This window comes from Prionailurus bengalensis, chromosome B2 (assembly GCF_016509475.1).
Source record: "Prionailurus bengalensis isolate Pbe53 chromosome B2, Fcat_Pben_1.1_paternal_pri, whole genome shotgun sequence".
Lineage (NCBI taxonomy): Eukaryota > Metazoa > Chordata > Mammalia > Carnivora > Felidae > Prionailurus > Prionailurus bengalensis.
In genome coordinates, this window is record NC_057349.1 from 114,928,767 (window position 1) to 114,952,247 (window position 23,481).

The following is a 23,481-nucleotide window of genomic DNA, read 5'->3' on the forward strand; positions in this document are numbered from 1 at the left end:
TAATCTTTACTGTCTGAAACAGAACTGGAAATGCAGACCAATCAAAACCAAACATCCCTGTTTCTTAAAAGGTTAAACACAAGTTTGCCATATGACTCAGCAATTCCACTTTCAGGTATATACCCAAGAGGAATGAAAACTTGTATTCACATAAGGATTTACACAAGAATATTCTACAAGCATTATTCATAATAGCTCAACCCAAATGTGCACCTACTGGTGAATGGATAAATAAAATATGGTGTCCATACAATACAATACTATTCAGCCAATTTTTAAAAAAAGGAATGGTACATCTGGGTGGCTCAGTCAGTTAAGCGTCTGACTCTTGGTTTCTGCTCAGGTCATGATCTCACAGTTTTGAGTTCGAGCCCCGCATCAGGCTCTGTGCTGATAGTGCGGAGTCTGCTTGTGATTCTCTGTCTCCCTCTCCCTCTGCCCTTACCTTTCTCTCTGTCTCACACCCTCTGTCTCTCCCTCAAAGTAAACAAATAAACTTTAAAAAGTAAAGAGGAATGAACTACTGATACATGATACGACATGGATGAATCTCAAAAACATTACGTGAAGTGAAAGCCAGATGTAATAGGCATATATTGTATGATTCCATTTATATGAAATGTCTAGAAAGGGCAAATCAATAGATACAGGAAGCAGATTCATGGTTGTCTGGAGTCGTAAGAGGGAGAGAAGGATGGGGTTTAACAGTAAGTGGGTATGAGAGATATTATGAGGTAATGAAAATGTTCTAAAACTAATTTATTGTAGTAATTGCATGCCTTGGAAAATTTACTTAAAGATCACTGAATTGCATAGTTGGAATGGTTTGATTATATGACATGTAAAAAACATGATTATATGACATGTAACAAACATGCCTCAAAAAAGTTATTAAAAAACAGACAACTAGCCAGCCAGCACTTCTATATCCCAACCCTACTTGCCCCAGCACATGCATAGATATTGCATAGGTACTGCTTTATCATGTATCTGGAGAAAGAGCTCGGCTCATTTGCAATCAGCAGCTCTCAGGCTGTTAAAACTGCAATACTCCAATACTCTAGCAGGGAAAGAGCTAGATGATTAATTGGGCAATGAATCATTAGATATATTTTTTTCTTTTTTTAAAAAAAATAATGTTTATTTTTTTTTGAGACAGAGACAGAGTGCGAGTGGGGGAGATGCAGAGAGACAGGGAGACACAGAACCTGAAGCAGGCTCCAGGCTCCAAGCTGTCAGCACAGAGCCCAACTCGGGGCTCGAACTCATGGACCAAGAGGTCATGACCTGAGCTGAGGTCAGCCGCCCAACCAACTGAGCCACCCAGGCGCCCCAGATGTATTCTTTCCCTACTCAGGGCTTCACGGGTAGAAACACAGGCAGAAAAGCCTTGGGAACACCCAAATTGGGGGTTGTTATTTTTCACATACTAAAGGTAAGAAAAGAACAACTACAAGATGCTTCAAATTTTTCTAAGATTCAAATTTTCCTCATAACATGCCTGAGCGCTACAGTAGTAGAATTTCTCATATTCCTTCAGAAAAGGCCAGAACTAGATAGATGTCTACCAGCCATCGGACGTTGGGTTTAGGGCTGTGCATATCAAGTTGTGCTATAGCTCTGGGTCTGAAAGCGAGCAGTGAGAGGAACGAAGCAAAAATTGCACAGTGAGTATCTGGAGCCAACGCTGAATTTACAAAGAAAGTTTGACATTCAACGATATTTTCTAAAAGGAAAAAGAAGTGGACAAGGAGATAAAAGTGCATTGGACAAAGGCATTTCAGTGGAGAAAGGATCTTTCAACAAACGGTGCTGGGGCGATTGGAGATCCGCATGCATGAATTCAGATGCCTAACTCACACCATACACAAGAGTTAACTCAAAATGGATCATAGGCCTGAATGTAATAGCCAAAAGTAGTAAAACTCTTAGAAAAACAGTAGTCATTTTCCTGCAGGTTAGACAGAGATTTCTTAGATATAACATGAAAAGCATAAGTGATATAAGAAAAACATTCATAAGTTGGACTTCATCAAAATAAAAACCTTTTGCACTGCAGATGGCATCATAAAGAAAGTGAAAAGACAAGCGACACAGAAAACATTGCAAATCACACATCTGATAAAAGACTTGTATCCAGAATATATGAAGTTTATATTAAAACTCAAGAATAAGTAGACAAACAATCCAACTAAAATGAACCAAAAATTGAATGGATATTACACAAAAGATGATACATGAATGGAACATAAGCACAGGAAAAGATGTTCAACATTATTAGAGAAACACAAATTTAAGCCACAATGACATGCCACATAAATAAACCTCAAAGGAAGAGCTGTAATAAAAAAGATAGACAATAAGATTTGGCCAGGGTGTTGACAAATTGAACCCTCCTCCTTTGCTAGTAAGAATGTAAAATGATGCAGCCACTTTGGAAAACAGTTTGGCAGTTTCTTTAAAAAGTTAAGCGTAACTGCATCGTATGACCCATAAATTCTCTTAGATACCTACCCAAGAGAAACCAAAACACAGGTCCACACAAAAACTTTTATGTGAATGTTCACAGTAGCATTATTCATAAAAATGGGGGGAAAAAACTAATGTCCATCGACTGATGAATGGATAAACAAAATGTGGTGTATGTATACATGTATATTCAAATATTATTTGGAAATAAAAAAGGAATCAAGTACTGATATACATTACAAGGTATGTGTAAACCTAAAAAACATTAGGCTAAGTGAAAGAAGCCAGATGCAAAAGGCCAAAACTTGTATGATTACAGTTGTATGAAATATTCAGAGAATACAAGGCTATAGATTTAGAAAACAGATTAGTGCTTGATTGCGGTTAGGAGTGAGAACAGGAGGTGACTGCAAGTGAGCACTATAGATCTTTTTGGGAGCAATAGAAATGTTCTAAAATTGTATTATGGAGATGGTTCCACAACCCTGCACATTTGCTAAAAAGCATTAAATTCTATACCTAAAATGAATTTATGGTATGTAAATTACATTTCAATAAAGCTGTATACAATAAAATATATTGGGGAAGGTAAGAGAAAGGTATTCAGTTAAAGAGAAAGGGGGGAAAAACCCAAAAAGTATATGTCTAAAAACTACTCTGGAAAACAGAAGATAGCTTTAGGAATATTGTATCCTTAATAAGATAATGAACATGGCCTCTATAAACTAAAAGTAGAAGACGATAGGGGAGATTAAGATCTGAAAAATAGGAAGGTGTTGGGAATAAGAAACCTCACAGAGAACACTCAGCTTCAATGCAAGAATCAAATTTTGCACTGGAGTCTTCAAACAGCACGACTGACATACCAGAAAATAAACTCCCTGATACTGAGAAAAAACTTGAGAAATTGTCCAAGGACACAGGTTAAAAGGACAAAAAGAAGGTGAATGGATGAGAAGATAGTCATAAGGGGCACAAAGTGAAGAAAATGTGAAGGAGAGAAAATAGAGTATGTGTGATTGACAAGCCTATACTACACGAACGCTCCTCTGAGATAATTAATAAATGTTAATTTTCAGATTAAAGAGTCCACAAAGACCATCACCTAGATATGTCCCGGCAATAATTTTGAACTGGTTATTCTCCTTAGCTATCCAGACTCATTCTTGCCCCTTCTCTGTCCTGCTCTGTGCTTCAGGAGGCTGCCCTCTGCATATATTTCTGCCCAGGCTCTCTTCCCTGCCACATGCCTTCTGGTTGAGTTTGGCCAATAGAAGGCACTGGCAGAAATGCTGAGCAATGAGGGTAGGAGGAGAGACAGTTCACAGTATCTCTCCTCACTCCCTCACTTTGTCAACACCATATCTTGCTGAGAACCCTCCAGAGGACAACTCCCACCGGGTAGCCCCTCCTCCACAGTTCCAGCTTACGCCAGCCCCTGTAACATCATTTCCTTGGCAGCATTTTTATATCTAGAGGTGGTGATGGTTTCTATGTGTTGCCAGTCTTCTCTGAATGCCTCACCAGCCCAAATTAAGAGCATGTTCCCTTAATCCTGCCCACACCACTGTGAGTAATCTTATTTACATGATCCATCTACTGGAGGATCCTGATTGATAGAAAGGGTAAAGACAAAATATCCATAAATATGTAGAGAGGAAACAATCTGACCCACAAAGGAATCAAAGTCAGACTAGTCTCATATTTCTTCACTCTAAAACAAATGCCAGAAGATAATGGAGCAGAGTATATGATGTGAAAAGAAAAAATTTTGACTCAGTAATGCCATCTTGTCATTCCTGTGTGAGGTCAAAAGTACAAAGGCTCTTTTCAAAAGTACAAAAACTCAGAAAAAGTATAACCTCTACAAACTTTTCCTGTTTAAGAAAAAAAAAGTCAAGATCATTACCTAATCAACTAAAGATTATTTAAAACTGAAGTTTCAGAAATTTAGTTGTAGTTTAAAATCATTGATAGTTAAGTATTGAAACTGAATGTATATTGTTTGAATTACATATGAAGCAAAAGACATTCTTTAAATTCAAACTATATACTGTAACAATAAATAATAGTAACAATCTTATCTTATAATCCTATGTTAACAAAGATCAGACAGTAATCCAAGGGGTTGGGCTAACTGAAGTAACTCTTAATTCCTTATTTTATTCTTGATTTTAGTAGTTGAGAAAATTGAGAATCATACATGTATTACCAAAAAAAAAAAAACCTCAAAAAACCCTTAGGGTTAATACTAGTGGAAGTAATAACAGAATAACTACCTTCCAAATCATTGTAGAACATAATTATTCTATTTTAAATGTAGCCATGTCTCTAAAGAAATGAACCTGAAAGCTGTATTTTATCCTTGAAAAACAATACTTTACATAAAACAGATCCTCTTGAATACACACAGGTGGCTACCATTTGATAAAGTTCAATGAAAATCTTTCTTCTATATGCGAGGGCGTGGTGGATACAACCACATACCAACATATTAGCCACTCATTATGCACTTGAATACAATAATCAATTGGGCTGTCTAGTTATTTCTGCTATTATTCAAGGTTGCTGGCCAATGTAATGGTAAGAACGCTTACTTTGTGAAGGAAAGAAAAAATAGTGTAGTTAATTTTATTAACCACTTACCACCATGATTAATTGGCTAGACAAATTGGAAATAACTGAGCTAGCCAGCAGATGAATATAGAATACTTTGAATTTTTAATTTTAAGCAGTTCTGAGTTGAATCACGCTGAATATAAATGACCCCATTAAGTGAAATACATAAGCATAAAATGGAAAATGTCAGGAGAGAAGCTAAATGACCTCTTTAAATGTCATCTTCAAATGCCATTTACCATCTGGATAAAGATCAGTTTAACTGACCCTGAAATGTAAAAATGGAATTAGAATGGAGACATCAAATAAGTGATTGTATTTCCATTAAAATGCAATGAAGTCTAAAATCTTCAAGATACAACTGAATTTTCAATTTGGAAAATACTTCCTAATATACAGCGAAATTGCATGGTATATTTACTCCAATGTAACACAAGTATTGGAAAACAAAGGAACCGAGTAAATTCTAATTTAAGAGCTAAAGATGAGCTCCCCTGACAGCAATCATATCTTCCTAAACACCTCTTCTCTTGGCCAAGCATTTACAGTTTTTGTATCTATAGCAGTCTTTGTGTGTGAATTAAATAGAAATACAGTTCTTAAATTCAGAGAGCATAGAATTTAGCTGTGGAGTCACTAAAACACACAAAGCAATCTAAAGTATCTTGAACCTGAATACAATAGCCCTCCTCTCTCTGCTAAGATGTTTCTCTGTAAGAAAAATATTTATAGAGCAGCAAAGGTAGGAGAGGCATTTATCCAGACAAATCAGTGGTCAGTCCCATTGGCGAGTGCCGGGGCAGACAGTGTAACTGCATTGTTTGCACCTCCCTTGAGACCTCTGCAAATGTAAGGTCCTGGATGGTGAAGCAGTAAGGACTAAGGACATGTCTTGTGGAAGACAGAACAGGATGCATAGAAGTTAGAATGGCTCTACAGTGAAGTGACCTATAAAGAGGAACTTCACGGTCATACACATTCATGGGGGAAGAGAAAGGAAAAGTGTTTCTAAGCCCATTGTAAAAGAATTAGACTCCTGGGTAAATCCAAAATTTCACTCTCATGGATTTAAACATTCTCTCTCAGAGTTAAGTTTTAATCAGCTCATCTAGAACTATGTGATAACAAGAACATCTGACGTCCACACGACCTTACGGTTTATAAAGCACGCCACAAATATTATCTTCTGTTGTCCTTGTGAATGGGTTGCCTAGGGAAAACATTTATTTTCCTTTAAGAGGTGGTTAAATTGAGAATCAGCTATTAAGTGACTTATCTGAAATAACACACGTATTAAGTCTATAAAAATAAGAGACAGCATCAACAGACCTGGAAACACATTTTTTAGACCTATGGTCCCAGTTTCTTTGTTCTCTCCAAAGACTTCCTTTCTTTCGGATAAAATAGAGTTTCCCTTTAGATACCTTGGAAGTCCTTGCTCCGTGCATTTTCTAAATGTGTGCTAGAGATTCAGGACTTGGAGATTCTAGGAGAATCGAGGTCTCTAAAGAAGGCATGTCATTTGTGGGTCAGGAAGATAGAAGTGGCTATGCGGAGGGGACTCTGAGTCCCAATAGTGCAGTTGTGCAGCACTGGCCGATGGAGACCATGGGCTTGGAGGCAGGGGGATCAGTATGGACCGTGCCAGCTTACTAGTGCCATTAGCCTTGTTGAGCTTTGAGTGTTTATCTCTAAAATGAAACTGTTAGCAACATAACTATACCTACAATATCTGGCACAGTGATTGGCACTCATCAATGGTAGCGGCGGCCCTGGGGTAATTTTCCTTAGTTCTCCAGTCAAATTAACTGCTAAATTGACTATCCCAACACTGAAGATTTAAAGCAAATAGTTTGGGAATGACAACACCTGCAGCCTTCTCTTACTCTCTAAAGCGGCATTTCATATTTTCGCACCAAAGGATACAGAAGTCAGATGCAGAGCTGAGGTCTAGGGTGTCAGAGTTGTCCTGTCATTTTTGAGCCCCTGTACTCATTCCCCATCCTGAGAAGCCTATAAGACCTTGTTTTAGGGAAGACTTGTTGTTTCTGGGGAATTACTGGGGTTTGGGAGAAGCATGGTAGAGGACTAGAAGTTTCCAAGAGATACCAGTATCAAGAGATCTCTAGTTCTGGAAGCAGAGTGAGGCTGGAGCTCCTTTGTAGCGTGTTTGTATTATACTAAGCCCCACAAAAAAAGCCTTGTTTCTGAGCCATAGTTCTTGTTCTCTCCACAAAACACCTCTCCTAACTACATTCTCTCATTCAAAATTATTTAGCGCTTATCAACTTTGTGTCAACAATTTCTGGTTGTTGTGGACACTATGATGAGTAAGACAAGATTCGGTTCTTACTCCCAAGGGATTTGCAGTCTAGAGTGGGAAAAAGATATATAAAAATTAAATATGGAATAACAGTTGTTATAGTATTACAGAAGAATGTGGTCTGATTACATGCCAGGTACTGAAGTGGATGTTGAGGGTGCCACAGTGAACAAAACAGGTGTTGGTCTCATCTACTTATAAGAGTTTCCCCTTCTGAGATCACAAACATCAAAGTATTCGGTACAGTAATGCATATGTGTAAATATTGTCAAAGTACACCTTCTATAAGTAATTAACTTCAGGTAGAGACTACCCTCATAGTTACACTGTTATCTTGTTATACGTAATATATATACACACTCAATAAATGTTTGCTAAGTTAAAGTCACATCAAAGGTTTGCTGAGACAGACAGCAGATGCTATTTTCTCCACCACTAGAAGCACAGCCCTTATCAGGCAGCCAAGGTTGCGGGGAGTGGTAGGGAATAGTGTTAACCACAGTCCCCAAAACTATAGGCATCACGGGAACCAGTTAGGTCACAGCTACACCCATCAGAGTCCCGTAAAGAAAAGACTAGGTTGTTTAATGGGGATCCGTTCTACATGAGGGTTTTTTCTGTCACACACATACAAAGGCCTAACGATCTCAAAGAGTTTTTTATTATGTTTTTGGAAACATAAAGACTTTCACCTTCAGAAAAATCATATTATTTCAATAATAGCAAAATAAAAACGTTTGGATGTTTCACTGATGACAGTACTCATTTAGTACAAAGTCTGTGTAATCAACACCCTGATATCTGTATTTTTGTATCCTCTGTGGTGTCTGTAGGCCATACTACAGTGGGTAATACGTTACTATTCAATAAATATCTGTTGGTTGAATAAATGAAAGAAAATAATTATAGTAATAAAATAATAGTAGTGAAACAGACTGGCATACCTGGCCATAAATAAAACTTACGGGGAGAACAGAGATGAGTAAATGACAAATCAGAAAATGACATTTTCACAGGAGCCTTTGAGAGTATTTAGTTTAACTTCAACATTTATGAAAAAAGAAACCGAAGCCTATAAATTTCAAGATATTTGCTCAAAGTCACAGTGTATGGGAAGTGGGCTTCAAAGTCAGTTTCTAGACTTCATGACATATGTGCTTTCTAACAAGCCACACTCAAATTCACAGCTAATGACAAGATGTCTAAATTTTATTTTCTGCAAAACTATAATTCTTAGTTTATTGATTCTATAAATGAAAATTGACAGTTGTTATGAAGGCTCAGCCATCCACTGGTTGTCCTGTGAGGTCTGTTTATGATTAATTTTGTTCATGATTGCTCTGAAGACCTTCTATGAAACTTGGTATTGCCTCCATATCCAGTCACAGTTAGGAAAGAGTTACTTTCAATATCTCTCTCCCTGCCTTGATTGCTCTTAAACTCAGAGCTGTTTCCCAGCAATGCATACCTCTTGGAGTAAGTGTTTCCTCATCTTCCCAGAATTCTTACTTGACCAAAATTTTAAACCCTGATTGCAACAGTTATGATTTTTTTGAGAACCATTTCAAATTCCTTTTTAAGGTAGGTGGGAGAAAGAAGTCAGAGAGGTGAACAACTCTTTAATACCTGTGTAGGTAAAGTAGCCCCATGGAGATATTTAAACATACATAAGCTGCTCATCTCTTACATGCAGATCACTCAAAGTCCAGCCTAGAGCCCCAGGACCCCTTTAAACTGGCAGAGTCCACGGCTGGAGACTTAGCTCTCATCAATATGGTTTATCAGCAAATGCAACAAACATTTCAACATGCATTTATTGAACATTTTCTGTGAAGCCATGCCATTGCAAACATTGAACTTAGTAAATATTTGAAATGGGAACCTAATATGTAACCAAAAGGAGATGCCTAATTAGGTAAGACATATTCATACAGTGCCCTACTGTTTTAAGAATGTGAAGTGCAAAATTCCAGCCAACACACAAACTGGCTGTAGGAAGAACCTTTACTTTCCAAGCTTTGAAACCCTTGTGCTCTTCACATAAATATACAGAAATTTGAAGTTTACAATAAAAGTTCTGTATGTCTCACAAAATACTCCACCAACATTGATTTTCTTATCTGTGTATACTACTTTGCTTTTGCTGGGAGCCTGGCATCTGGGTGAGAGAAAAGAGCTATTTACACAGGACCGAGTCCTGGGAATCACTTCACTGTGCATACAGCTGCATATGCAATTTCATGAAAAAAAAAATCCAACGGAGTTTATGAGTCCTAAATAAATACGACTTTGAAAATACAGTCACGACATACAGTAACCTGGAAAATGAACTTTCCTTTGTTTACCTGGCATATTATTTTTTGCTTTTAATTTAGTCTGTATTATTCATTCCTGTGTTATTCAACAAACTACCACCTCTGAAAAGATGTGACTAAAGTAATAGTGTTTAATTGATACATTTAAAAATATTTATGGTAATTTCATTTAAAAAGGTCAATGACTGTTCTTCTATTTTTCAAATTATAACTCACAGAACCAGGGGAAAAATATTTGAATGCCAAAGAAATTCCCCCTTAAAGGGCTGCGTCTTTGCTGATTTGTCACCCAGCTTTTTTTTTTTTTGCACTTTATAACTTAGATAAACATGCCCTATCAAAACCAAGTAAAGTTATACTCAATTCATTATTTTACATAAGAAAATAAATAGGCAATGGTAAATGTGCAAGACAAGCATTTGTTTATTAAAGTGTTCTGTCCATAAAGAGAGTCTGAGCAGACATATTCTTTTCAAAAAGAGAGAGAGAGAGAGAGAGAGAGAGAGAGAGAGGCTACTGTTGAAATTTATGGTACCAATTATTTTTGTGTTCTAGAATGAGAGTTCATTGTAATAGATAGGATATATTAACCAAGTACACAGAAAATAAATGTCCCAAGATAGATAGTGCTATTGCAGTAGGCAAGTTAAGAGCCCTCTAGAGCAAAGACCAGGAAAAGTTAAGAAGATTACTTTAAGACTTGCATGAGGTTAAGGGACAAAACATTACAAAGAGTATAGATTCTTAAAGTAAAAAGATCAAATAAACATTTGTCATCATTATCACAGTTAGTCTTTCTTCCTTTCCATCTTCAAAGGTCTCTACTGGTTATTTTTTTCCCTCAAATGTCTGTCATCAATGCTTTTCCAAGTGTCAGATCTTAAAGGTGACGTGAGAAGACCCCTCCCTTCGAAGAGAACAGTGTTTCAAAGCTCTCAAAGCAAAGTTTCTTCCTACAGCAGAAGGACTTCATGAAGGACAGTGACCTCCCATTAACTGTAGCAGAGACCCATGCCACACAGAGCTTTCTCCATATCCTTCCTCACTTTATGCTATTTGTACATTAACCTGTCCAGGAATTCAAACTGCAAGCTATTCATAATTTCCATGAAAAAACTTTTGCAAAAACCAGTCTCTGAGTGTTTGTGATGCTGAAATACCATCATTTTTGCCAGGTTATATAAAAGAAAGGCATTTTTCTACTGCAAGAAAGCATAGAGCTAGTAGCAATCAATGTTTTGTAATCGGATGAAAATACCATTAAGATTCTAAGGCAGCATCCTAAGAGGTCCCTCTTGTTTGCAGTTGGCAGACAACCAACTGTTTCAATACAAGCAATGAGTTGCAGTAGACTCAACTAATTATGTCTATCCTGCCTCTACACAACTCTTCTTACCCCCCAGTGCCTACTCCGTACTCTCAGAGGAAGAAGATAAGCAGATGGATGTGAGCAGGTGCACAGGACCTTGTGCAACCACTAGCCTTGAGAGCAATCGGTCAAAACCCTTGAAGCCAATTAAACTCTTAGTAAATGGTTTCCAAACTCCAGCAGATGGCCTATTGGTCCCAGTTGCGCAGTTCAACATCTATATGACTCCATATAAGAAACTAAAAACTGGGAGTTAGAGGATTGCTTCTCTCAAGTATATCCTACTTACCATTTTATAATTTACTCCATAACTTTTGTCTTTTCTTCATAATGCAAAGCTTGGCCTGATTCTATTTTCTTCACTGATTAGAATGCCACAAAGGGATGACAGTTGTGTGTTTAACCCTATCCAAGGACTTGAATATGTTTTCATTTTACAACCAAGGAAGCAGATGATTAACTGAAGCTGTCACAATTATACGAGGCCAAGTTAGGCTTCAAACTCACACCTCCTACCCCACAAAGTGAGCCACTTATTACTGAAACTCAGTTTCAATATTCATCTTCTTGGCAGATAACAAAGTTACCATTACAAACATCCCATTTTAATGAAACATTTTTGATTTCCAAATAAAACTACCTTTTCTATTCCTGACACTTTTCTAGACACTATGAATGTCAACTCAGATAAATGATTACAGAACTTTCCTGCCAGGATACTTTCCATTTTTCCTTTATTACATTTAGAATCCCCCAGATATTTATCTTCCACTCTCTTGTCCTTCCTCTCTATTTCTATGTTTTCCTGACTGCCACCCACCTTCTCAAGCTGGGAATGCTAGTTTAGAGCCCATCTTTTTAATAAAAGGTTACTTTAAATGCTGACATCCCGAATATATGTTCCTACATTCTTTATACTTTTCTTGTTGTAGTTTCCAATTAGGGATTGGAGTTTGGCTTTTATAACTCCAAGAGAATGTGAGTTTCCTTTTTGGCATGAACTTATACCCACATTGCTTGGTGCTGTAAGACTGTTTTCCCAAATCAGAGTTAGAGCCCTGAAGGAGGAAATAGTTATAAGGCAAAGCATAGGGAACAGAATCAAGGAAATGTATTTTTATAATGATTTTCCTGAGGACATTCTCAGGTTCCACCCCTTCTCCTTGGTAGCCAGATTATTTTGGCTTTATCTACAATGGAAGCGGTCCCATCTGTCTGGCTAATGGACAGCAGTCTATCGGCATTTCCCCCTTTTCTGGAAACAGAATAAAATCAGAAAGCTCTTATACCATTCTTAAATCCAACTTTCCAGATCTTCACTAAAAAACATTTACATGATATCAAATCACAAAGTATTTCTCTTTTATACTTAGTAATCAAATGAAGTTTGTTCTGACTTGAAGCCTAATGGAACTGACAATGAACTTTCTCTTTGCTTTCCTATAAGAAGAAAGAACTTTCTCTTTCCTTTGTTTAATTGCTATGGTTGAATTGTATCTCCTCAATTCACATGCTGAAGCTGTAACCCTAAGTATATCAGAATGTGACCTTATTTGGAGATAGGGTTTTACAGAAGCAATCAATCTACAATGTACAACCTAAAATTAGGTAGGCCATAATCTACAACGACTGGCGTCCAGAAAAGGGGAAATTTGGACATAGATATAGGGAGAATGCAGTGTGAACATAAAGATGACCATCTACAAGGAGACAGGCCTGGAACAGATCCTTTCCACACAGCCTTCAGAAGGAGTAAACCCTACCTACACCTTGATTTTGGACTTTCAGCTTCCAAAACAGTGAGGAAAACAAATTTCTATTGTTTATACCACACAACGTGTCGTGGTGTTTTTTTACGGTAGCCCTAGCAAACTAACATAGTCACCTACTTCATTTTTTTTTTCCTGCAAATTAAACTTTCATTTTTTGACACACTTCAACTCTACATTATTCTTTAAGAAACATATATTTGTACATATATAATTTCATATTTGATCTCTTAACTTCGGGAAAAAAAATCTGTGCTACTCTTTAAAGATAATGTTCTGGATTTGATGATAAAAGTCATGATAGCTTCAGGAGATGTTGAGAATCATTAAAACAACATTTTACAACTGAATAAACTGAGGCAAGTTAGAAACCTTTTAAAATCGCTCCATTGGTTATTGGTGAAGATAGTCACATGGCTCCCAGCTTCCATATTGGAGCATACAACCATCCTTAGGCATTAACCAAGAATTATATATCATGAAAATAGTTTTTCCCTAATTTGTCATGTTAAAAAATGTTTAAAATCAGGATAATATAACAACAAGTAGAAACTTAGATCACAAAATAGTTTACCCCACTGAAACCATCTTCTACAAATTCCTGACATATTTTATTTAAGTTTATGTCTTTAGAGAGAGAGATGGGGAAGGAAGGGGCAGTGAGAGAGGGAGAGAGAGAATCTCAAGCAGGCTTCTCACTCTCAGCACAGAGTCCGACTCAGGACTTGATCCCACAAACCCGTGAGATCATGGCTTTAGCCAAGATGATCAAGAGTATGTCATTTAACCGACTGAGCCACGCAGGCGTGCCCTTGACCTTAAGCAGACTTGATTATTTTCACTGTTACATGGTAAATATATATTTATACCATTTTGACATAAGCATAGCAATGAAAGGTGCAATATCTCATTTAGTCCATGGAAAGATTCAGATTTTCATTTAAATTCTTCACAGTTAAGCAGAGGAAAATGTCCAGAGGACCACATGTGTATCAGCTAATGCTCAATAATAGCTTCCACAAATGCACTGCATTCTCAGACGGTTTTCAAATAATATTATTTTAATTCAAATTGCTACTAATCACAAAGCTAATTACTTCTTCATAAATCTTTTCTGTGTCTTTTCTCCTCCAATTTATTTCCTTTGATACTAGTTTTGTTCTTTGAGAAGATCTAGGAGAAATATGGTAGAAACTTCAAACACCTAATGTGGAAGAGAACTCTTGACTCTTCTATACCAAAGAGAAACAACTAAGATGAACTGGCTAATGTTACAATGAAATAGATTTCAACTCAAAACAAAGAAAACCTTTAAACAGAGATACACTGTGACAGAATTGGATACTGCAAAAGATCTTAAAGGTTAGTCGCAAGAGATGTTTTAAGCATTAGATCATTTGGGGGCTTTGTTATAAAGAGGATTGAAGCAATGATTTGACTCAATTCGATTCAATGGTTTTTTATGGTCTTTTTACCCCAAAAGTCTGTGGTTCTATGAACTCATTAATAATCACAGTACCAGTTCTTCCTCTCAACTAACACAAGGCTTAGTCCTTCATACTTTTGACATCCTGCATGTCTGGTATAGCTGTGTAACTTCTTTAACACAAATTTGGATGACAGGATGAAACCTCAGTCAGAGCTCATATATTTTACACAAGAGGCAGGCCTGAGGTCAGTTTTCCTTTGCTAATTATTAATTAGTATGAAATCATGTATCTGTTAGCATATTGGGTGAGAACAATGAACTGTTCTATAATCATTAAAAAACAGAACTATTTTAACAGTCATTTTAGTCCTGGGGATTCTTTTGTAAAGAACTACATATATATGGGGGCACCTGGGTGGCTCAGTTGGTTAGGTGTCCCACTCTTGATTTTGGTTCAGGTCATGATCTCATGGATCCTTCCCCCTCCCCTGCTCACATTTTCTCTCTCCCCCTCTCAAAATAAATAAATAAACTTAAAAAAAAAGCTAAATATATATGTTGCATACCATGAGATAATCAAATACTAACCTCCTTCATTTTTTCCAGTTCATTCTGTAAAGCTTGTTTTGCAATCTCAACTTCTATAAGCTGTTGCCTCAGTTTTTCGTTTTCATCTTCTGTTGTGGTTCGCTTTTCTTCTACATTTTCCAATTCATGGTGAAGTCTCACAGATACATCCTTTGCAACCTAAATTGAAGAGTTTTAACAATAAAATATAGTTAAAGACAGTACAATAAGTGAGCTAAACTTATACTCACATTAAAAGTACTAAAAGCCAATACACAAATAGTTTCTATACTATACCAGGCATCTTTCCAGATGCTTTACATATAAGTCATTCACATATATAAATTATTTAACCCTCACAACAATCCCATGAGATAAGTACTATTATTATTCCTATTTCACAGGTGAGGAAAGTGAGTCTCAGAGATGTGAAGTAATACGCTCAAGGTCACACAGCTAACAAGTGGTCAAATAGTCTGGCTCTCCACTCTGTTTCCTCAACCTCTATACTACACCATGGTAATAGATGTTCAATCGTGCTTTATCATGTGTATAGAAATTTCACATATCTCCTCTAATTCTACAACAAAACAAGATGTTTCCATTATCACTCATTTTAAATACTGGAAAACGGGGGTGCCTGGGTGGCTTAGTCAGTTAAGTGTCTGACTTCAGCTCAAGTCATGATCTCGCAGTCCCTGAGTTTGAGCCCCGAGTGGAGGGCTCTGGGCTGACAGCTCAGAGTCTGGAGCCTGCTTTGCATTCTGTGTATTCCTCTCTCTCTGCACCTCCCCTGGTCTTTCTCTCTCTCTCAAAAATGAGTAAACATTAAGGAGTTTTTCTTTTAAAAACTAGAAAACAAAGTTTTCTAGTGGGAGTGGGACCTGAATTTTAATCCTATAATGTCAGGTGCTTACTTTTAAGGAATATGTCAGTCCTTGAGATTAAGTTTTTGTTTTTGTTTTTTGATAACAGTGTACCTTTTTGCCTTTTGTTTTGAGATTATCTTGGAAATTTAGGGTTTGGAACAAAACCCTATGGTGTAGTATGATGTAGTGGCTCAGGACATAGACTGTGGTTTTATACTGGGTGAGGAGACAGCTTGGCCACCTATTAGCCTATATCCATGGGTAGGGACTGGGCACTTATAACCTCTGTAAAAGGTTCAGCTACTGTATAAGATGATGATAGGATTACTAATCCTAACCTCATGGGTGCTTTTTTTTTTTTTTTAATCTTGAGCTAACATTTAGATAGATAACTAATGTTAATGTATACAACAATGCTTCCCACCGTGCTTGGGACATAGTGAGCACTCAACAAATGATAGGAAAAGAAAAAGAAAAAACAAAAAGAACTAATACAATGACTTTCATTAAATGTTTTCTCACATCTTTCTTTAAAACATAGGAAAATTGCACTTGATTTTTATATATTGATGAGGTTAACATAATTAAAATTATGTTTGGTGGTCCAAGGTTATGAAGATAACATTGGGTTTGCATTGTCAATGGATCTGCCTACAGTCAAACTGAACTGAACAGACCTCATCTACTTACAAAACTTATTTCAAGGTTAAAATTTCTCCACTGGGGGAAATTCTAAAGGAACAACTTCACATTAAAAAGGAGGTTCTTTCACTTACTGCACTCTTTACTTCTCCAAAAGGGGCGGCAAGTGGGACAGATTTCTTTTCAGGGAGTTAGCAAAGTGGTGAGTACAGAAAGGAAGGAGGTTAGGGAGACTTGCGGAGAGAGACCTTAACTCCGATATCGTCCCAATGCTGTTCCTATTCTGGGCTTTAATTCCTCTCTCCGCAGGAGTCTATATCCCGCTGCTCTCGATTTCACCTGGCCTTTACTTGGAAGACAGCCTCTGGAGGCCAGGTCGACGCCAGAGCCTGCGCTCTGCCACACCCGCGTTTCTGCTGGGGGGGAGGGGAGACGCCCTCTAGCACCGTCTCTGGAAGAGTCGCCGGGACTCCCTAGAAACCTCCCAGAGCTCGCTCTCCGCGAGGCATTCCACACACCCTAGACCCCTCAGACCCACTGGTCTGTTCTTTCCCTTCCCCTGCCCGGAACCTGATACTTTGTGGTCAGCGCTGCGAAACTCCGTGTCTTTGCCAATGACCACTGAAGGCCTTTCATAGCAAAGAGGTCCCCACTTGCTGCCCCTACCCCGCGCCTCCCCGCCCCAGCGCTGCAGACCTTGAGGTCCTGCTCCAGGCTGCGCAACAGCTCCCCGTCGATTTCCCCTGTCTGTGCGTAGCGGAGTCTTTTGCGCTCGGCTTTGCGGAGGCGGTACTGCAGGATCCGGCAGTTTTTGTTGGCTCTCTCCAACTCGTGGCGCATTTCCTGCAGTTGACAGGCATCCTCCTCGAAGAAAGTGTCCCTCATCTCGTCCATCTCGGTCCTCAGCTCATCAATCTCGTTCTGAAGCGGTGACAGGCCGCGGGTCATAATTAACCTCGCCCCCCGGCACTCGGACATGTAAAGTGTGCACCCCATGCCAACTCCAAATTCTCCGTTTTATTGCCCCCTCTCCATAAGACTGGAGTGTCAGAGCTGCATGAAGAAGAAACTATAAAAACGGGCCTTCTTTGGGCCTTCCCCAGCTCTCCTACTCAACCTCTCTCCATGAAAAAGTGGGACAACCCATGATAATTAGAGAAACGAAGGACCAAATTTGGATTTAAATTAAACCTAAGGCTACTGATACTCGGCTGCTTTAAATCTGGAAAAGGCCTAGGAACCCCCTCCTCTCATTTCCTGTTCCCTTCCCTCTTTAAGGCTCCCTAACATGTTAACAGCCTCTCACCCTCGCGAGACACGCCCTAATCCTCCAAAGCCCACACCTCCCCTCCCCCAGCCGGGTTCCCCCACCCTTCTCACCTTGAGAGTCTCGTTTTCCTCTCGGAGCTTCTCCATTTCCTCTTGCATTTCTTCCTGCTCCTGGAGCTGCTGCGGGTGCGGCTGCGACGAAGGAGGCGCCGCCGCCTGCATGCCCCCTCCAGTTGCGCTGCCCTCTGCGCTCTGCTGGGGGCCCTCCGCTGCCGCCGCCATTGGGGAGACGGAAGGGACTGCAAGAGGCTCGCAAATGGCAGGGGCGCCAGAGACCGGGGAGCTGCGGGTGCTGCTGCCGCCGTTCTTAGTGTGCATCTGAGCCGCGGCTGCCGCCGCTGCCGCCCGCTCTTTCTTGAGGTGGAACTGGATGAGCTCAGACTGCAGACATCCTTCCTTCCAGTAGCTCCCTCCGCCACCGCTGCCACCCCCCACAACACCGCTTCCGGAGTTTCTGCTGCCGGGGCCTAGGGTTTTGCCCGCAGAGGAGGATGGTGAAGGGGAGGCCCCCTCCCCGCCACTGCCGCCCCTCTGCTGAGCTCGTACGCCTTTCCCTCGCCAGCCCCTGGGCGGCGGCGGCGGCGGCTGCGGAGCGCCCCCCTCCCTTTCCCCGGAGCCGCTGCCGGCTCCTCCTCCTTCCCCACCCCCTCCTCCTCCTTCCCCTAGCGGAGGGGGTTCCCCGAGTTTAGCGGACACGGGCTCTAGCTCCCGGGGAGGCTCCTCCGTCGGGCCAGGCCTCCTGCCACCCACCGGGGCCAGGGTCGCCGCGGGGGCCGCTTCAGCACCAGCCGCGAGATGGACAGCTCCCGGCACGGCCCCTTTGGGCGCCAGGGGCGCAGCCTTCTCCGCCCCGCCTCCGCCTCCGCGGGCGCTGGCCGGAGGCACCGAGCGGCTCCCGGTCTTGTTGCCTTGCTGCTGCTGCAGCTGCTGCAGTCGAACAGAATTGAGTTTAGTGCCGGTCCCCACGGGGGACCGGGTGGTCGTAGTTGTCTGCCGGACCGAATTGTCCCTTAGTCTAGCAGGTGATTGTGCACGCTGCTGCTTTCTGCTGCTGCCCTCTGGGTGCAGGCGAGCCTCAGTGGCAGAGGTGGCGGCAGAAGCTGTAGCTGTGGCAGGGGCAGCGCCCCCCGTCGGTGGCTGACTCATGGCGGTCTAGGAAGAATCTATCAGATGAGTTTTAGAATGGTCCATCACCAGATCATTCTCATTCTCTTCCCTCCTCAAGTCCTCCAACCTTCCTTTCTAATCTGGGGTAGAAACAAAAGAAGGGAAGCACACAACATGTCTGCATTGTTACAGAGCAAAGGGTGATTTCCCTAGAAAAGAGAAATGCTAGAAAATAATGAGATTTTAAAAGCACTTAATAGAAACCCCGACTTCAGAAATAGGTGCAGAATTGTCAATTCTCATTTTGCCCAGGGAGGCGCCATCTCCATTTAATTCCATCTCAGTAAAATGGTGATGATCTGAAAGCAGCTTAATGTAACATTCTCATGGTTGCAGGTTCTGGCAACGCTGAGATATGGATCAGAAAGGAATTGGTAGGAAGGGAGATTTAGGGGAGAAAAAGGTTAGGGGATAAAGTCAGGCAAAAGCTTCAGAAGGAAAAGGAGGTGTCCACATGTTAATGGTGAATCCCCTTTTTTAACTTTGGATTTCCTCCTTATTCAATCTGTATTTTAAAGCCTAGTTTAGTAGAAAATGTTTTATTTAATTATTATTCTCAATTAGAGGAAAAGGGTCATGATGTAGGCTTCTAGAGAAAATTTTCCGTGGATATGTGGTACTTTTCTCAGACACCTTTAACTCTTCATGTTGTTCTTGGTTAGAGAAATGCACCCATTTTCCTTTAGACTAGAGCTAAAATAAAAGTAATGAATGACTTTAAATCAACTTCAGTTTCAAGAAAGTAATGGCATTGAGAATCACCTATATGGTGTAGTTATTAGTACCCCTAAAGGTATTCTTCTTTAAGCTTTGGCAAATAATTAAAAAATATGTATACTTTTGGAAAGGTTCATTGGTGGCTCTGCACAATTTCTTAAATTATAGGTGATGACATCTATATTTATCCAAATTTTATAGTTTTTGTGAGTCATTTTAGTTTTAAGTGTAATTGCTAAATAGAAAATATTTTCATTCTTAAGCATCTTATTACATGTTATATATCATAGATAAAGTTGTACTTTTAAAGTGCCCAGTTCCTTCTATGGAGACAAATTCTGAGACAGAATGACCCTGCACCCCAGAAACCTGGTGCATCCTCACTCATGGTGGTAAGATAAACCCTTATTTTATATATTTTTTACAAGATAAATCCATCACTGGCTTTTAAAATCTGGAAAATAGCAAGCCATTGCTTTATGAGGTTCTTCTTCCTAGTGATCCAACCACCTAGTTAGTCAGTTTGGTGCTTTTTCCTTAGAAATATCGTCTCTCTCTAACACACTGAAAAGAGTATGACTAGGCAGAAAGTTCTGCTTTAAAAAATTCCTCCGATGAGGAGAGGAGATGCTTGCCAGTTACTTTACTAGCATTATTCCTGTTATGGCCTATTTTAAGTATCATAACTTAGTCAACATGCATCAATTCCTCATTTTATGAAGAAATATTACTGGAAGTTTCCTTCTCCACCTGTCTTTCTTTTTCAGGGTCTCCTTCCAACTCCATTTGAAAAATAATAGTGAATAAAGAAGACATTAGGGGGAGAAAAGTTATCCACCAACTTATTTTCTATATGTTCTCTGGAGCCTCATGCTCCTAGAATGTCTGGCCTAGTTCATGGTCATGGGTCACACTAATATGGACCACCTAAACAAGTTATATTGCCAAAGCAACCTTATTTTTGTTTTGTATTAGGCATAATCACTCCGGAGCTGAGAGCCATCAGACAACGTTTAAACTCGGTTCTCAGACAGCTTTAACCCAGGAGAAAGCTCAGGTTCCAGGAACTCGTCTCCCACAATCAAAGGTACCACGCTGTCACGTGGTTCTCACAAAGTGACAAGATGCTGTGCCCCTTCAAGGCTTCCCCTGTGGAAATAGCCGACCACGCAACCCCGGATGAGCACAAACCAAAAATTTTAATCTCAAATTTTATCTGCCCACCGACCCACCCCATCTCTCATCCCCACCCTTTTAGAAATCCAGAAGAACTGCTCACTTCTCAGCAGACGCGATGTTTCGAAGTTGATGCAAATCAACAGCGCTTTCCTTCTGTTCTTCCGGCGACCTCAGGGTTTATTTTTATGCCTTTTAAAGACAAGGAAAGTTTAACTTCGTGGTATTATATGCGACTTTCTGGCTGAGCACGACTTTGGGCTGTCTTGCCTCAGTTCCACACCCAATTCTCCAAACAATGGCGTTAACGTGCAGACTCGGTGGCCCCCAGAGCCGGTTACTTCCCGCGGCCCGTGACTCGGTTGGAGCTGCGGCTCCGAGCAGGCGAACACGAGAGGTACCAAGCCGTGCCAGACGCTCCCCAGGAAGTGCACTGATATTCATGAGCTGACCTCACCGGACTGGGCAGGGGAGAGGGCGGGATTGCAAGGGAGGATAGCTTAGAAGTAACCAAAGAGAGGCTACTTTCAAGAGGAAAGAGAAGAAGGCGGGGACGGGCCGGGGGCGGAGGATGGTAGGGGAGGTGGCAGGAAGACAAACAGGCCGGAGCCACACCCGAGATGGAAGATCCGTGGCTGCGCTCTAAGTCCGTGCTGCGTTCTCATATCCCGTACTTGGCAGAAGATTCCAAAACCGCTCGAAATCGGATGCACTGGTTTTCTGCAAAGCTTTGTCCTGGACCGATCAATCTTCATCAATTATTTACTTGAGCTCTTTTCTCAGGGAGGCGTATTCGAACAGCCTTCCTGGCGTGACTGACGTCTCCTGATGCAGCTGCGAGGAGCTGGCGGACGGCTGCTGGGAGTTCTCTTTGTTCGCTCACTTCAATTCCGGTAGAGCTCTCCACGCGGTGCACCCTCCCCACCCCCAGCCCGGGCGGAGTCATCACACATCGCTTTCCCCAGTAGATAATGGTTGCCAGACCCACCGTCCCACAGACAAAGGGCTCTTGTGATGCCTCGACCAATTTAGTACAAACCGACTAAATATCCCTTTACAGAGATCGTTTACAGACGGGTTTGTCCTCGGTACATTTCCTTCTCTCCTTTATTGAGTTCTAATTTCAACTGTGAATACAAGGCGTAATTGCTAGCATCCATAATCTTTACCGTAGTGCATGTGATTAACGGGAATCATCCAATGTGTTTATAAAATGTGAGATTAAAGGCAATTCATGGGGAAAGGAGGTAATTCAGAATATATGTCTTTACAATGTACACTAATCCATACTGTTCCACAGTAATATTTTTAAAAATCCGAATAGAAATTCTTTTCCTGTTTTTTTTTTTGGGGGGGGGGATGGTTGGCATGAAGATCTCCCTCCTACCTCAAAGGATTCCATTGTGAACTTGGTGATTCTCATCTTCAAGGAGAATAAAAGTAAACACTGCTTTAGAAAGGGTATTTTTTTGTTTTAAAATTTTCCCATATTCATATGTGATTTTGTAGGTATAAGGAGCTCAAATATGTTGAACTAATAATTTTTTATGCTAACATGAATTTTAGTATAAGACATTTCATTTTCTGAGCGTAACATCTAGCACTAAAAATAAAATAAAAACAATTTAGGAATAGTTTGCATACAAGTAACATAATTACAGCAAAATAAAAAGATGTTCAAGTCCTGGTGATTAGTATCTCCAGCCATCTATAAGACAAATGTAGTATCAGGACAAAAACATTCATGTATTTATCTGCTCTAGAATAGAGAAGTCCTTAGTATATGCTGGGCACTGTCCAAGGTGCTAAGTATGCAAAGATTAAAACAAGAAACGAGGCTCCAGCATATTGAAAGGAATTAGGATAATTTCCATATAATCCTTTGAGTACTTTCTGAAAGTGGAAATGCAGTATCTGTGACATCTATAATGAATAGTTCAGACCTCAACTAGGGTACTAAATATAAAGGGAAAAAAAGCAAAGTAAAATGCAATCACAATTTATTTGGAATTTATAGTAGACAATTTGTCATTATGTACCCAAACTTGAGTTGTAGTTTCCTTAAGAAATACCAAGATCATTCAACCAAACTGGATAAATTGGATAAAAATATTTTTTCACATTAATCTTTACAAATAAAATAATATCATTAAAATTTTTTTAATGTTTATTTGTGAGAGAGAGAGATGGAGCATGAGTGGGGAGGGGGCAGAGAAAGAGGGGGACACAGAATCCAAATCTGAGCTGTCAGCACAGAGCCTGACAAAGGGCTTGAACTCATGGACCATGAGATCATGACCTGAGCCGAAGTCGCATGCTTAACTGACTGAGCCACCCAGGCGTCCTGGTGAAGGTAATTATTATCACAATGCATGGCACATGTACTAATCCTAACAAATTATAAGTGATAACTACTATGTGCCTAGCACTGTAAGCTCTCATTAAATGTTAACTATTATTGTTGTTCGTATTTTCAGGATATTATTACATTAGTTTACACAAATTCTCCCATTCTTGAATTTCTTAAGGACACTTGGTTAGTCTTGGGTTATTTTATAATTGTCCATCCAAGGTAATGTAATATTATATGTTAACTATAATTATACTAAAAATTAATTGTAAATGTAGTAAATGTTTTCAAATAATACTCTTGTTTCTCTCATTATCTCTAGCACATAGTTAGTACAGGGGCTGGATTTTTATTCGTAGGCTTCAAGTGAC

General features: G+C 39.9%; 1 protein-coding gene across 2 annotated transcripts in view; it reads right to left on the bottom strand.

Annotated features, from left to right (window-relative positions):
• The window catches only part of SOGA3 (SOGA family member 3), a 44,857-nt gene extending 23,224 nt beyond the window's left edge, over positions 1 to 21,633 (bottom strand). For both annotated transcript variants that reach the window (XM_043592283.1, XM_043592284.1), the window contains exons 1-4: positions 20,864 to 21,633; positions 17,752 to 18,947; positions 17,068 to 17,292; positions 14,882 to 15,040 (exon numbers count right to left, since the gene is read on the bottom strand). In XM_043592283.1, coding sequence (XP_043448218.1) covers positions 14,882 to 15,040; positions 17,068 to 17,292; positions 17,752 to 18,846 — 1,479 coding nt within the window. In that variant the 5' untranslated portion in view covers positions 18,847 to 18,947; positions 20,864 to 21,633. The remainder of the gene's footprint in view (positions 1 to 14,881; positions 15,041 to 17,067; positions 17,293 to 17,751; positions 18,948 to 20,863) is intronic.
• Positions 21,634 to 23,481: the final 1,848 nt, after the last annotated feature.